This window comes from Nuphar pumila, chromosome 1 (assembly GCF_984573655.1).
Source record: "Nuphar pumila chromosome 1, dmNupPumi1.hap1.1, whole genome shotgun sequence".
In the NCBI taxonomy this organism is placed as follows: Eukaryota; Viridiplantae; Streptophyta; class Magnoliopsida; order Nymphaeales; family Nymphaeaceae; genus Nuphar; species Nuphar pumila.
The window spans coordinates 15608464-15621870 of record NC_143249.1 but is presented as its reverse complement, the minus strand read 5'-3'; the positions used below and the strand labels follow the sequence as shown (position 1 = coordinate 15621870).

The 13407-nt window shown below is 37.3% G+C and overlaps 1 protein-coding gene across 1 annotated transcript; it reads left to right on the top strand.

Moving 5' to 3' along the window:
* The first annotated feature begins 5687 nt into the window (after nt 1-5687).
* Nucleotides 5688-12645, top strand: LOC149848105 (nucleobase-ascorbate transporter 1-like). The gene is made up of 14 exons (XM_090003289.1): nt 5688-5862; nt 9598-9695; nt 9804-9980; nt 10107-10207; nt 10297-10372; nt 10470-10529; nt 10627-10814; nt 10895-10991; nt 11033-11152; nt 11660-11718; nt 11814-11905; nt 12009-12086; nt 12169-12329; nt 12433-12645. The coding sequence occupies exons 1-14, from the start codon at nt 5688-5690 to the stop codon at nt 12643-12645; spliced, it is 1695 nt and encodes a 564-aa protein (XP_089859415.1).
* Nucleotides 12646-13407: the final 762 nt, after the last annotated feature.

Genomic DNA, 13407 nt, shown 5'->3' with positions numbered 1-13407 from the left:
TATATATAATTCGACATTGAAAACTATATTTTTATAGTCATTGGAAAGCTAAGAATAGGCCTGTAACTTTCATATTTTGAGTCAGAATCGAAAACCCCTTTAGGGTTCTCATTTCTGAGTTCCAAAACCAGAAGAAAAACATCCTTTATAGACTAGAACAACCAAATAATGTATCTTTCAGAGGACATTTCTCTCCAACCACTCATCAAATTAAGGTGATCTTGGTGACATTGAAAAGCTAATGCCCTGATTATTATTTGTCCTTTTTATTATTTTTTCAAATTTTTAACATAGGTAGTTGTAAAATAGCATAGAGTAAATGGGATAGGTGTGGCCAAGCATGTTCATCTCAAGTTTTAGGAATGCTCTCAAGGTAATATCTTAGTGCATGTTCATTGTTTTTCAATGAATCAAGTATAATTGAAAAAATATTTTTGTCTAGCTTCTTTATTCATTTCTATGTTTTTTCATAATCCTTCATTTTCTAGCATAGGTAGCCAAAAAATAGCATAGAATAAATAAGATAGGCGCAATTGCGCATGTTCATCTCATGTTTTAAGAATGTTGTCGAGATTGTATTTTAGTGCAAGTTAATTGTTTTTCAACGAATCAAGTGTCGTTGAAAATATATTTTTGTCTAGTTTCTTTTTTTATGTTTTTCTAAAATCCTTCATTTTCTGGATCAACAAATCAATGGCAATGTTGTCACAAATCTTGAATGTAATACTTGGGCATATATTTAGGAGGGAAATCATATATTTATTAGAAAATTCATATATTTTAGAGAAAAATCGTATATTTAGGAGAAAATTTGCATATTTAAAAGAAAAATCTCATATTTAAAACAATTTACATATTTAAGAGAAAATTCACATATTTTTTACAGAATAGTTTTTGTTCTCAGATTTGTATCTATCTGATTCGAGATTGAAAACCTATATTTTTATAGTTGTTGGAAAGCTAAGAAATAGACTTATAACTTTTATGTTTTCAGTTAGAACCGAAAACTCCTCTAGGGATCCTGTTTTTGAGTTTCAAAATTATAATGGAAACATGCTATATATGTAGACTGAAACAACTGAATAGACTATCTTGCAAATGACTTTTCTCTTTAGTCGCTCGTCAGATTTAGATGATCTTGGTGGCGTTGAAAAGCTAACACCATGATCGGTCTCTTTCTCTTTTATTATTTTTTTGAATTTCTAACGCAGGTGATCAAAAAATAACATAGAATAATCAGAATAGGCACAACCATGTATGTTTATCTCTTGTTTTAGGAACATTATTGGATTGTATCTCAACATCCATTCATCATTTTTCAGCAAATCAGGTGTCGTTAGAAATGTATTTTTGTCTAGTTTCTTTGTTATTTTATGTATTTTTTTAAAAACCTTTATTTTTTAGATTAAAAAATAATGGCAAAGTCTTTTACAGATTTTGGATGCAATACTTGAGCATATATTCGGCCGGGTAAGAAACAACAAATCTCTTGAATTGTGATTTCTCTATGATAAATATATCAATTTTGTAAATTGGTTATTATAGATAGTTCCTACAAAGGATTGGACTAATGTTGTATACAATATTTGAATTAGTGATGTAAATGCTACATAGTTGGTTCTCGTCCTTCTATGAGGAAATGAGTGTAATAAGAGCATCATTAGTATATAAAGATACAAAAATACCAAGTACGGTAAATATGGGTACGGTTGAAACAATATATGTGAGGGCAAAATAAAGTTTCTATGCAATTATAATCTCAACTTATTTGTTCTTGTACAGTGCATTTAAATTATTAACAGGGTCAGATGTGAGATCCCTAAATGAGATCTGACCCATTTGATCGATAGGAATTGGATTCGCTTAAGCTTTCCTCGTGAACGTCAATTGCTAAGTCAAACATCTGATCTAAATCCAGCAATGACAATTACAAGAGGTCATTGGAACTCGTGTGATAATGAGCTCCCTCTGTGCAACTAATCTTCAAGACAGATCCAAACACAGCCCAACCATAACGAAAATTCAGAATTTACAAATTCAGCAGGTGCCTCGCACAAGTAAAATAAAATATTAGAAAGAATAGCAAACAAGATACGTACCGGCTGTCCGCTGTCCCTCTTCAAGATGGACGGCAGTTAAAAGGTCAATCAAAAGCCGCTAGCACCAAAAATCTAACCATTTAGTTTATAGCTGCACCCGTGTAGACGCCCACCGTCCATCTCTAAGATGAAGTCTCCTTAAACAAGCTGCATTGACAATGTTAAACAAGAAAATCCTTTAAATCACAATAACCAAAGTCCAAGGAATAGACACAAACATCACGGATGTTTCAAAGGGCGATATCATACCAATATACCTTCAATTATTTTTTAAAATATCGTTTGTTTTGATATCACGTTCTTAACCGGATAAAAACATGATAAAATCACTTTTTCTCTAGATTTATATTGTTTATGTTACTATCATTATTTTTATGTTTTTGTGCATTTGTTTCCTCAAAATATCATGAGATTTTTTCCGCCCGATAATTTCCCCATAATGAGATTGTGAACTATCTATATCGTAGGGACATGTCGTATTCACCAAGTGGAGGCAGATTCATACGCCTATAATTTAAATATTTTTAATAAAAAAATTAGTAGTTTTTAATGATATTTCTATAAAAAGTGCTTTTAGTTATTAAAATATCAAAAAACAATTTCTTCCTAATTAAACAATTTGGGATATGTTTGGTTGCATTCAAATGTGATATGGAATCTCATGTAAACTAGACAATGAATCTCATCTGCCACAGCTAACCAAACATGTGATTTGGAATCTCATGCAAATAAAAAACTGAATGGGATTTGAAATCACATTTGAAACAACTCTTATATGATTCCAAATGACATGGTGGAATATGTGATTTGAAATCATATGACTTCAAATCACATCTGATTCCACGTCTCTTTATCACACCCTTCATGTCTTGTTGTCTCACTTTTTGAAACAAAATTGCGTGTCCTCGTGTCCACGTCTCTTTGTGGGATGGAGCGGGACTAGTGTCCATGCTCACTTTTGACGTGACACAAATTTACAAGCGGCCTCAATACTGTTGCAGTGCTGCCGTGCTCTTCAATCAATCCCTCCCCCAACAGCCGCAGCAAAACACGCACACGCACCATGCAAACGCGATGGTGACAGCCGTACGTTTGGTATTGTCTTGGCAATGTTCTCTCTCTCTCTTTAAAGGGATGTGATGAGTGCTGCTGACAATGCCATTAACCACAGCATTCAACCCCATCATTACGTTGCAACCAACCAGATCCAATCTCTCATTTCAGGTAACTAAATGTGCCTTTTAAAGTGTCCAATCTGCCCCTGTGGGAAGATGCCTTTGGTGCTCCCACGCGTTTGACCCACTTGGTTAAACTTGTCCTAGCTAGTGTGCCATGACCAATGACCCACTTGGTCGAACTTAACCTAGATAGCTTGTCAGAGGGTGCTCCACGGGCTAGGTTGGTCAGGGTTGGCACCCTCGCTAAGATGGGTGGGTCCAAACTCAGTTCCGACTAAGTAATAAGGGTATCGGATCCAGATTCAGGTCCAATCAGATTTTTCATAAGAAAAACCATAACCGGATCCAATAAAAATCACACAAACCATACTTGGTAAAATAATATTTTTTAAAGTTTTTTACATTGAAAATTTGTGTATCTTAATCAAAACTCAGGTCGACCTGGTATAAAATTTCATAAACCATACTCGACCAATTTAACAGTCGGACCATATGCAGTTGACCCTAACCCTATGATCATCATGTACGGGTCGGGATCGGGTCATACCCGGTCGGTAGACACCCCTATACAGACCACATTAAACCAAGCCTCAAAGGGATGACCTAATTAATTGACTGGTTTAGCATGCAAAATTAGATTATTGATACTGTCATTATGAATACACATGATGGGTAACAGTTTGGCAATTTTATTGAAAAATGATGTCTGTTTTTCTCTAGATTAAAAAGTACCCATGAAGTTAGAGGGGGTGTTGTAATTATGGTGCAAAATTAAGATCCCATTTTAATTAAGAAGAATTACTTAATGAGAAGGCTCCACGCAACATTTCCTGCCGCTTCTTGGCTTTTAAAAACTTTCCTGCTTCTTTGAAGAGGGCAATAACTTTCCTTCTTTATTGTTTGTATGTAAATGCTTTCTTTTGTTGTTCTTAACATATTTCTCTACTTTGGTGACTAATTTTCTTTCACATTAAATGGTTAAAATTTGTTATTCAATTTTTGGGGGCACAGGTCACAAATTTATCATCCAACTGCCCAACCATAAGAGTGTTTACACTTGTTCGGTAACACTGTAAGATGACAGGCTTGGTTTTGAGAAAGCTTCCTTAATGAAAATGGCATCCATATGTGGTGTACACTACCATTTTCTTTTATCTTGTTTGGGTTGGATTTTTCTTGTTTGCAGAACTTTTCACATGAACTGATCCAGTATTAGTATTGAAAATGGCATTTTGGCAGAAACCATGTACTTCTATTTTCTCTTTTTCCTGTTTTTCTTGTCCTATTCATTGCTGATCAATGATATTAGACCATGACAAATTCCTTGTTCATTGGTTGCAATCTAAGGTGAGTGACCCACACAAGCAAAGGACAACTTTTTGCCCCCATCATCCTCTTCTCTATTTCTTGGGCACAAAGCTTTATAGTGGTTGACGCCCCCTTCTTGGAGGTAACCTCAAGTGGGAATCAACAAAGCACATGCATGGTGAGTGTTACCTCTCTGGCTGGATTAAGCATCAGTACTAAGTTTGGTATAAGCAAACCTGCCTGCTCTAATCACTTGGGTTTAAACCAAGCTTGGTTGCTTGTGAATTCGAACTGAATCAGTCCAGTCAGTTGACTGAAACAGCTCGGGCTTGAAATTGCTCTATCAACTCAAAATTGGGACATGTCCTTTCCTTTTTCGTGTAAATTAAGAATAAAAGCAAAGCTTGGGCTAGATCCACTTAGTCCTCAGTAAGCACCAATTTAGTCAAACCAATGCGACATAGAATGAATAGTTCGCCAAGCCTAAGTATGTAACTGGGACCTGTGCTCAGCTAGTGAGCAATACTTGGTCCTTAGTAAGCACCAATTTAGTCCAACCAAAACTATACGCGAATACGACATGGCATGACTCGTTCGTGGCCTAAGTCACTATCAAGCCTATGTAGGTAAGTGGGACCTATGCTCACCTAGTGAGCAACATTAAGACAAGACCTGGCTGAGTCACCCGAGCCCCCATACCAGCCTTGGCTTCAAGCATGGGTTTGGTATCTAAGCCAGCCAGCCAGCCAGCCAGCCTCTTTGGCATCATTCTAATACCGACCAAAACTTCTATCTACCGACCAAGCTCCCAAAAATAGAGAGGCGGTGCTGCTTTGGAGATGAGGGGGAAAGCAAAAGCACTGCATTTTCGTAATTTTTACAAATAGCTTGGGCTATTGTTCCACCAAATCGTCCTCTCTCTCTCTCTCTCTCTCTCTCTCTCTCAGAGGCTGCTTGTTCATTCCCTCTCTGTCTTCCTTTTCCTCCTTTTGCTTTACCTTGTCTTCAATCGGTTTTGAACACCACCACCATCTTTCTTCTTCGTCTTAACCACCCACCAACACCATATTCGGCATCACCATCATCGTTTTGGTTGGTTTCAATGGCGGACATAAGCCACCCTCCAATGGAGCAACTCCAGGACCTTGAGTACTGCATAGACTCCAACCCACCGTGGCGTGAGTTCCCGCTGCTTTCCCTGTATTGGGTTTCTGTTGATGCCTCTGTTTCTGTACTTTTCTTGTTGGGTACTGCAGAAATGAGTGGGGAATGCTGTGGTTTTTTCTTGTGGCATGGAGCCTTTGTTTGAACCTTTTGCTGGTGTTATTTGTTTGCCTGTTTCTTCATAATTTTGTTCCATTTTTAGCTTTTGTATAGTTGCATTCTGTTACAAATGGGTACATGTGGATATGTGAATGGTGTTTCCAGCATTTCTTATTGCATTTTTTTCTCTCTTCCTGGATATGATATAAACGGTTAATGGGCGGAGAGAGGAAGTCTTGTGACGCAAGATACACATACATGTGTGCATGCTTGTGTCTATGTTTCTTTGTTTCCCATTCATCACAAAAGATGCTCTTTAGCTGTACTAGCCCTTATATAATGAAGTTTTGCATCCTTTTCATTCTATTGCGGTTGTTGGTCGTGGTAAGTAATCGACTAATGGCTTGTTACTCACTTGTAGAATGTCAATGAGGGTAAATAGTTGTACACCTCGTCGGTTTTACCGACCAACGTCGTCCATGCAGCACCAGACATTCCTTTGTTACTTCTAGATATTCTGTTCTGTAATCAATGGTGTTCGGTACTCCTTACAGACATCCAACGTTTATAAAAATCTATAAACACAATATTTTTGTCTTTTAAGTTTTTCCCTTTATTTTTTATTAAGAAACATAACTTTTTTATTTGGTTTTGAACTTATACCTACATGTTTATGTATGAATCATCAAGTATTTTAATGTACACCGCAATCTAGTTGTAATTCTAGTTGGGGCATTTCTGACAGAAAGCATTGTTGTGTGTGAACTCTATAACCATTTCTGACGTCGGCACCTATTTCTGTGTCCAAGTAACATTGCATAACTAAAATCTCGCGAGTTAGTTTTTCATGGCATAAAATTGGTCAAGAAATGATATCTTGGATATCATAGAACGGTTTGTTAGGAGTGTTAACATCAAATTCTGATGCAGGTTTCACATTGTCATTTACTGCACATTTAATCAAGTTGTTCTGGTGGTCTAAAGCTAGAATTTCAACTAACTGAACTGTTCACTTTGTGAGTTATTAGAGGTGTCATTTTATTTATATGCTTAGAAGTTGCTATTCCTTCATGAGAGACAATCCGTACTTGGTACACCAGTTTCTAGGTTAAGTATAGTTAAATGCTATGTTTGTAGGCTTGAAATTCTAACAATGATTCATGCTTAGAGTACTGGCTGTTGACAAGTCCCAGACTTGTCTTATATGAACTTCTGAAAATAGGTGTTCTAGGCAAATTGTTTTATGGATTGTCGAAGTGGCCTCTAATGCTGGCCAGCCTTGTCAAAATTGGTCCCTCAGGACTATCGAACACAGAAGAGTTGGAATTTCTTCCATAATATACATCTAAAGGCATGTTAAATAAACCAAATAAGCCAAGAATTGGATGTTTCTTATATTTCATTTAAAGAGATGTTGGGTGATCAACCCTGTTTAATGAACGACTTGGTGGGAGGTTTGGAGAGAGAGTTACATGTTTGGGGGAGTTTCAGATCATTGTTTATCCTTTTATGGTCGAATATAATGAGAGGTCCACAATCCACATTGACCACTATAGAACAGGTAGGCGTAAATCCCTTATGATGAGTTCAAGTTGGATTGGATCCCACATTCCCCTTTCTTGTAACCTTCAATTGTGTTCTCCAAGGTTGTAAGTATCGTACTGTTACTTGTATCGGTCAGGCACAAAGTAACATCGTATCGTAAAAGTATCATAAATTTTTAATAAAAATTTTCAAAACATCCAAAAAAAATCATAAAAAATTAGAAAAAAATCTAAAAAAACCATATCACATGAAACAATGATGAATTGCACAAAATATATATTTTACAATACTTACAACAATGGTTTTCTCTCATTTTCTCCATCTACTGGTATTTTTGTGCTTGTCACCTTTTTATTGTGCTTCTTCCTTTTTTGAGATTTTAGAAAAGGAGTGGCCTGTTCGTATAGAAATCTTATTATTTGTATAGCAGTTTCTGGTTGATGTGTTACATTGTCATTGCGAATGTAAGTTAAACAGGAAAAGTTTCATTTTGAGGTTAATGGGCCTCGAGGCCGTTAATTGAATTAAGGTTAGGAGACTAGCAGTTTCAGGAAATCTGCAATGAATATAAGATGCCAATTCCTAAGCAAAAAAATTCCTTTTATAAATAAATTGTTGCATCTAGTGAAAATCGAAATTTTATGTGCTTTGGATTATTACAACAATAAATAGAAAAGGTGAATCAGCGATTAACTGAATCAGTTTTTGCAGCTTTGCACCTATATTCCATCACTGTATGCAGAACCTCTCTAACCAGAAATAAAAGTTTTTCTATTGACAAGGCTACCCTTTGAAACTTGCATAGAGAAATTATTTTTTGAGCAGACCAAAGATTAATCTGCAAAAAATAGTCTAGAAGCATGAAACAATAATCAAACACCACAAGGGCCAAGTGAAAAAGAATCATGTAAAAAAGGGATCAGATAGTGGATGGTGATGAGGTGTCACAAATCCAAATATGCATCCTATATACATGTGAGAATGTGGAGATTTGTATGTTAAACCTGATTCCATATGTAAATGAAGCTTGCGACTCCAGGATCAAAATAATGGAGGCATGTAATGTATGAAGATCAGGAAATGGTGGATGTCCTAGAGATGTCTTATGTTTTCCTGAATCATGTTTGCATCCATACAATTTTACACATCATGCCATGGTTGTATGTTGTTACTTATTGGCTGTTCATGCTCAAGCATTCTTTTTGAGGATGGCATCAGCATATGTCCCTTAATGAGCTATATTGAGAGTGAAGATAAAACTCTTGTGCTGATGTGGTCATATAAACGTTGCTCTAATTTTCACTGACTGAATTTCCTTAGCTTAGAGCATCTCCAGGGATTTTTTAAAGCAATTAAACATTGCTGAAGTTAACAACAACCTCAGATCTTTGATTTTGATATTTAGATTCTCTGGAAGGGAAAACCTTGTTCTGCCTCTCACCAATACCAGAAACTTCATTATGCTCTCTGGATGGACTCTGTAGTCATATGTTAAATGTCTTTTTGTATTTCATTCATGTCACCCATCACCTCCTAACTCTGGGAAATTTCCACCACCTAGTGATTCAAAGCTTTATTTAATACCTTCCAATCCCCAGACTGCATGAATAGGAGATTTTATATTGTAGCAGTTTACTAGCTAGCATTATTACTCTTCTACTGAAATGTTCTCATGCCTGGAAACATGTTTGAAATCTGGTTAAGCGGGAACACAAAAGCACAGATAAGATATGATTAGGATGCTATGTAATGCAAGGGACTACTTTGTCTTCCAGATTGTGATCCATTTGTTGCCTCAAACTTCTCTCTCAATCTGTTTCTGTCCATCTGGTGTCCCGATAATCAGATGATTGAGGTTGGGATCTAAAAGTATAGAGTGCTCTTGGTGTCAATCACCCCTGCAATAACAAATCAGGGAAGTCATTAAGTGTGTTCCTGACCATCTGGGTCTTAATTTGATTGAGGCTGGATTGCTGTGAGCCTGTCCTGCAATGAGGAGCAAAGAAGTTATGAATGGTTCTCCTGAATGCCAAATTGGTTTTAGAAAATTCCCTTCATGCATCAACTTAAATTCATAGTTTTCTCTTTTGAAAAAAAGGTGTGTGTTTTTGCCTATTTCTGTTTCTTTCTTTTATTCCATTTTTCTTTATTTTTTATTTTCATTAGCCTGACTTACAAGTAACAAAGTTTTGCTTGGTCTGCAGCTGAGACTATAACCTTGGCATTTCAGAACTACATCTTGATGCTGGGCACTAGTGTGATGATTCCTTCAATGCTTGTTCCGTTGATGGGTGGAAATGATGTATGTTGTCTTTATAAGCTGCAAAGAAATGCATCATATAGGTTCCATCTCCATTCATTGGTTTATTGATGGGCCTTTTCATGCCATGGATTTACAATCATTACACAGGATGACAAAGTTCGGGTTATACAAACTCTGTTATTTGTGGCTGGACTGAACACGCTACTGCAAACATTGTTTGGAACACGACTACCAACAGTAATAGGTGGTTCATATGCTTTTGTTATACCAATACTCTCCATAATATATGACTCATCACTGCAGCGAATACCGGATCCCCGTGAAGTAAGACATAAATAATGATTTTTTTCTTAATTTTATTTATGATGTTAAATTTGTTCTTTTCCTACTATTCATTGACATTGTGAGATGCTGCATGCTCAATTGATGGGATGCATTTCTCTCTTTTAGAGGTTTATACAAACCATGCGAGCAGTTCAAGGGGCAACTATCATTGCATCAAGCTTGCAGATAATTCTGGGTTACAGCCAGGTTTGGGGAATTTTTTCTCGGTATGTTATACAAGCTTCTAATCTTTGGGAGATTAGATGATGCTTGCATGGAAGGTCATTGTCTTGTTCTCTGTGATTTATTTTCGCAGGTTTTTCAGCCCTCTTGGTATGGCACCTGTCATTGCCTTGGTTGGTCTTGGGTTATTTGGGCGAGGCTTCCCAGTGGTATTTGAGTTTTCCATTGCCTCAAATTGGTATTATTTTAGTTTATCTGATTTTTTTAATATTTTTAGTGTTGGTTCTCGGTCCATTTCTAATGCAGGCAGCAAAGTGTATTGAAATTGGCTTACCAATGCTTCTCATAACCATAGGGATTTCTCAGGTACGTTACTTGTTTCTGTCGATTTCCCTTTTGGGTAAAGTATATGTTGCTTTATTTCTGATTTGTTCGCTTGAGATTTGCTTCATCTTGAATGCAGTACTTGAAGCATATTAGGCCAGTAAGAGATGTGCCCATATTCGAACGCTTTCCTGTCCTTATTTGCATCAGCATCATTTGGCTATATTCCCATATCCTAACAGCTGGAGGGGCCTATCGACATAGTCCAGATAAAACTCAAACACACTGTCGCACTGATAGAGCTCATCTCATATCTTCTGCACCTTGGTTGGTAACAGGTGCATCGTTTGTTTGACGAGTATTTAGGAAAATGGTGGTTTTCATTAATTGCATCACAATCTTTGCAGGTTCAAATTCCCATATCCTTTACAGTGGGGTGCACCGACATTTGATGCAGGGCATGCCTTTGCTATGATGGCTGCAGTTCTCGCCTCATTGATAGAGGTACTCTTCTGGTGTATTCCTTTGAACTTCTCATCACACAGTCCTCCAGCCTGAACTTGTTTCTACCATTTCAGTCAACAGGTGCTTATAAGGCAGCATCTCGGCTGGCTATTGCCACACCACCTCCTGCCTATGTTCTTAGTCGAGGTATTGGTTGGCAGGTGAGCTGACCAAAGTTCTCATAATCTTACTTTTATGTGATTGATTTTGTTTGTTTGTTGAACTTACATTACAAATTAATCTAAATCTTTTTTCCTGGCATTTTATACACACAAACACTCATAGTCACAAATGCCCGTGATATTTTGTATCATGATGTGTTCACAAAGCAACATGGTATGTATGTCAGGATATTTTGAAAATGTTACTAATCTTTGCACATACTTTGTTGTCTTATTTGTTTCTGCGACTTAAGTACAATTTTCTTAATTATTTTTCTGTGATTTTCCAAGTTTTTTCCTTTTTTAGATTTTTGTAAAAAAATCTAGAATCTACTTGTTTCTTTTTGTGTTATATTTTCTTTTCTGAGGTTTTCCCTAAGATTTATCTAAAAATGCACATTTTTTCTTGTGCAAGTGAAACAGTTCTTACTGGTGTAGAGTTTTGTTTCTCCGTTTCTCTTATATTCGATAGGTTCATTCTTGATAATTATCTATTTTTCTTATCAGGGTATAAGTATTCTTCTTGATGGCCTTTTTGGGACAGGGACCGGTTCTACCGTTTCTGTGTAAGAGCTCAGTACAAGCTTGCTATTAAAGATAATTGCTCATATGATATGGTTTTTTGTGCATTACATTTAAAAACTTTGTTTTGAAATTCCAGTGAGAATGTAGGGCTACTGGGGCTAACTAGAGTTGGCAGCCGCAGAGTAATTCAGATTTCTGCTGGCTTCATGATATTCTTCTCAATTTTAGGTGGGTTTGGCCTCCATTTTAATGGTTCACTTTCATCCATGGCAGGTTTAACCTCCAGTCTGTGGCCTGTTATTCATCGTCCTATGCTGTTTTTTCTCTGCAGGAAAATTTGGAGCACTGTTTGCATCCATACCATTTCCGATATTTGCTGCATTGTACTGTGTGCTTTTTGGTCTTGTAGGTCTGTAATGTGGTGTTTGTATGTTAGTGACTGCCTTTATCAAATTGGCTTCTCATTGAATTGATTTTCATGTTTCTTTCAGCATCGGTGGGGCTGTCTTTTCTCCAGTTCACCAATATGAATTCCATGAGAAATCTTTTTATAATCGGCCTTTCTCTCTTCCTCGGATTGTCCATTCCACAGTATTTCAATGAGTTCTGGCTCTCTTCTGGCCATGGTCCTGCACATACCAATGCAAGCTGGGTTAGTTTGATGACACTTGTTTCCTTTAGAGGCCTTCATATTTTACCTATGAAATTTTCAGTTTGCTATTATTTTCAACTTTCGGTATGATGTTCGCTTGTAGTTCAATGCGTTTCTGAACACTATATTCTCATCACCTCCAACCGTGGGATTGATTGTTGCCGTGTTGCTCGACAACACATTGGAGGTGGAGAAATCAAAAAAGGACAGGGGGATGCCTTGGTGGGTGAAGTTTAGAACATTCAGAGGCGATAATAGGAATGAAGAATTTTACATGCTGCCATTCAACCTCAACCGGTTCTTCCCGCCCACATAGCGCGCCCTCTGTGCAGTCAATGGCAAGCTGCTTTTTTGGATCAGCAGCAGCTGTGCCTGTTCAATTTGGGAAGATGCCCACCCAGCTTGATTATCACACCACCATCGGAAGGCATCTCAGGCTTTAACCTGTAATTTGGAGCCGTCATGACCGCTCCCTCTGTTCTCTCGCTATCTAATCCTTCTCGCGTGCTATCTGTTCATGTTCGTGTGTGGGGGGCAGACATCATCACATTGGGAGTGCCTGTATCTTACTCTGGGTTTTGCTCCTCCAGTTATGGCACAAGATTTCAACGCGGCTCGTAATTTAATTCCTGGGAGCTTTATGAAAAGTGAATTCATTCTCACAGCATGTTGAACTGCTTACAGGACCAATTGACTTTTCCATCCTGAAGATAAAAATTGGACAGCTGCTAGAATCTCTGAGAGATCATATGATCTACGAGGTCACAATGGGAAATACTCTCATCTCCACCGTCCATTGTTTTGATCAATGGGCACTGTCATGGCTGTCAATGATGATGTCATCTGCACCTTTATGTGGGCCTTGCCACCAATGGACGGTGGGGATGTTTGAGAATTTTCCCACTGTGATTTGGCAGATCACCTGATCTTTCAGAATCACTGCCTGACTGATATTTATATAGTAGAGCATATGTGCTTAATGGGTTTTTCAAGGTTTTGTCGATTTATTTTTAAATTCTGATGGTACAGATGTGATCTATATACTTGATCTTAAGTGTTCGATTCCAGCACATGGGTG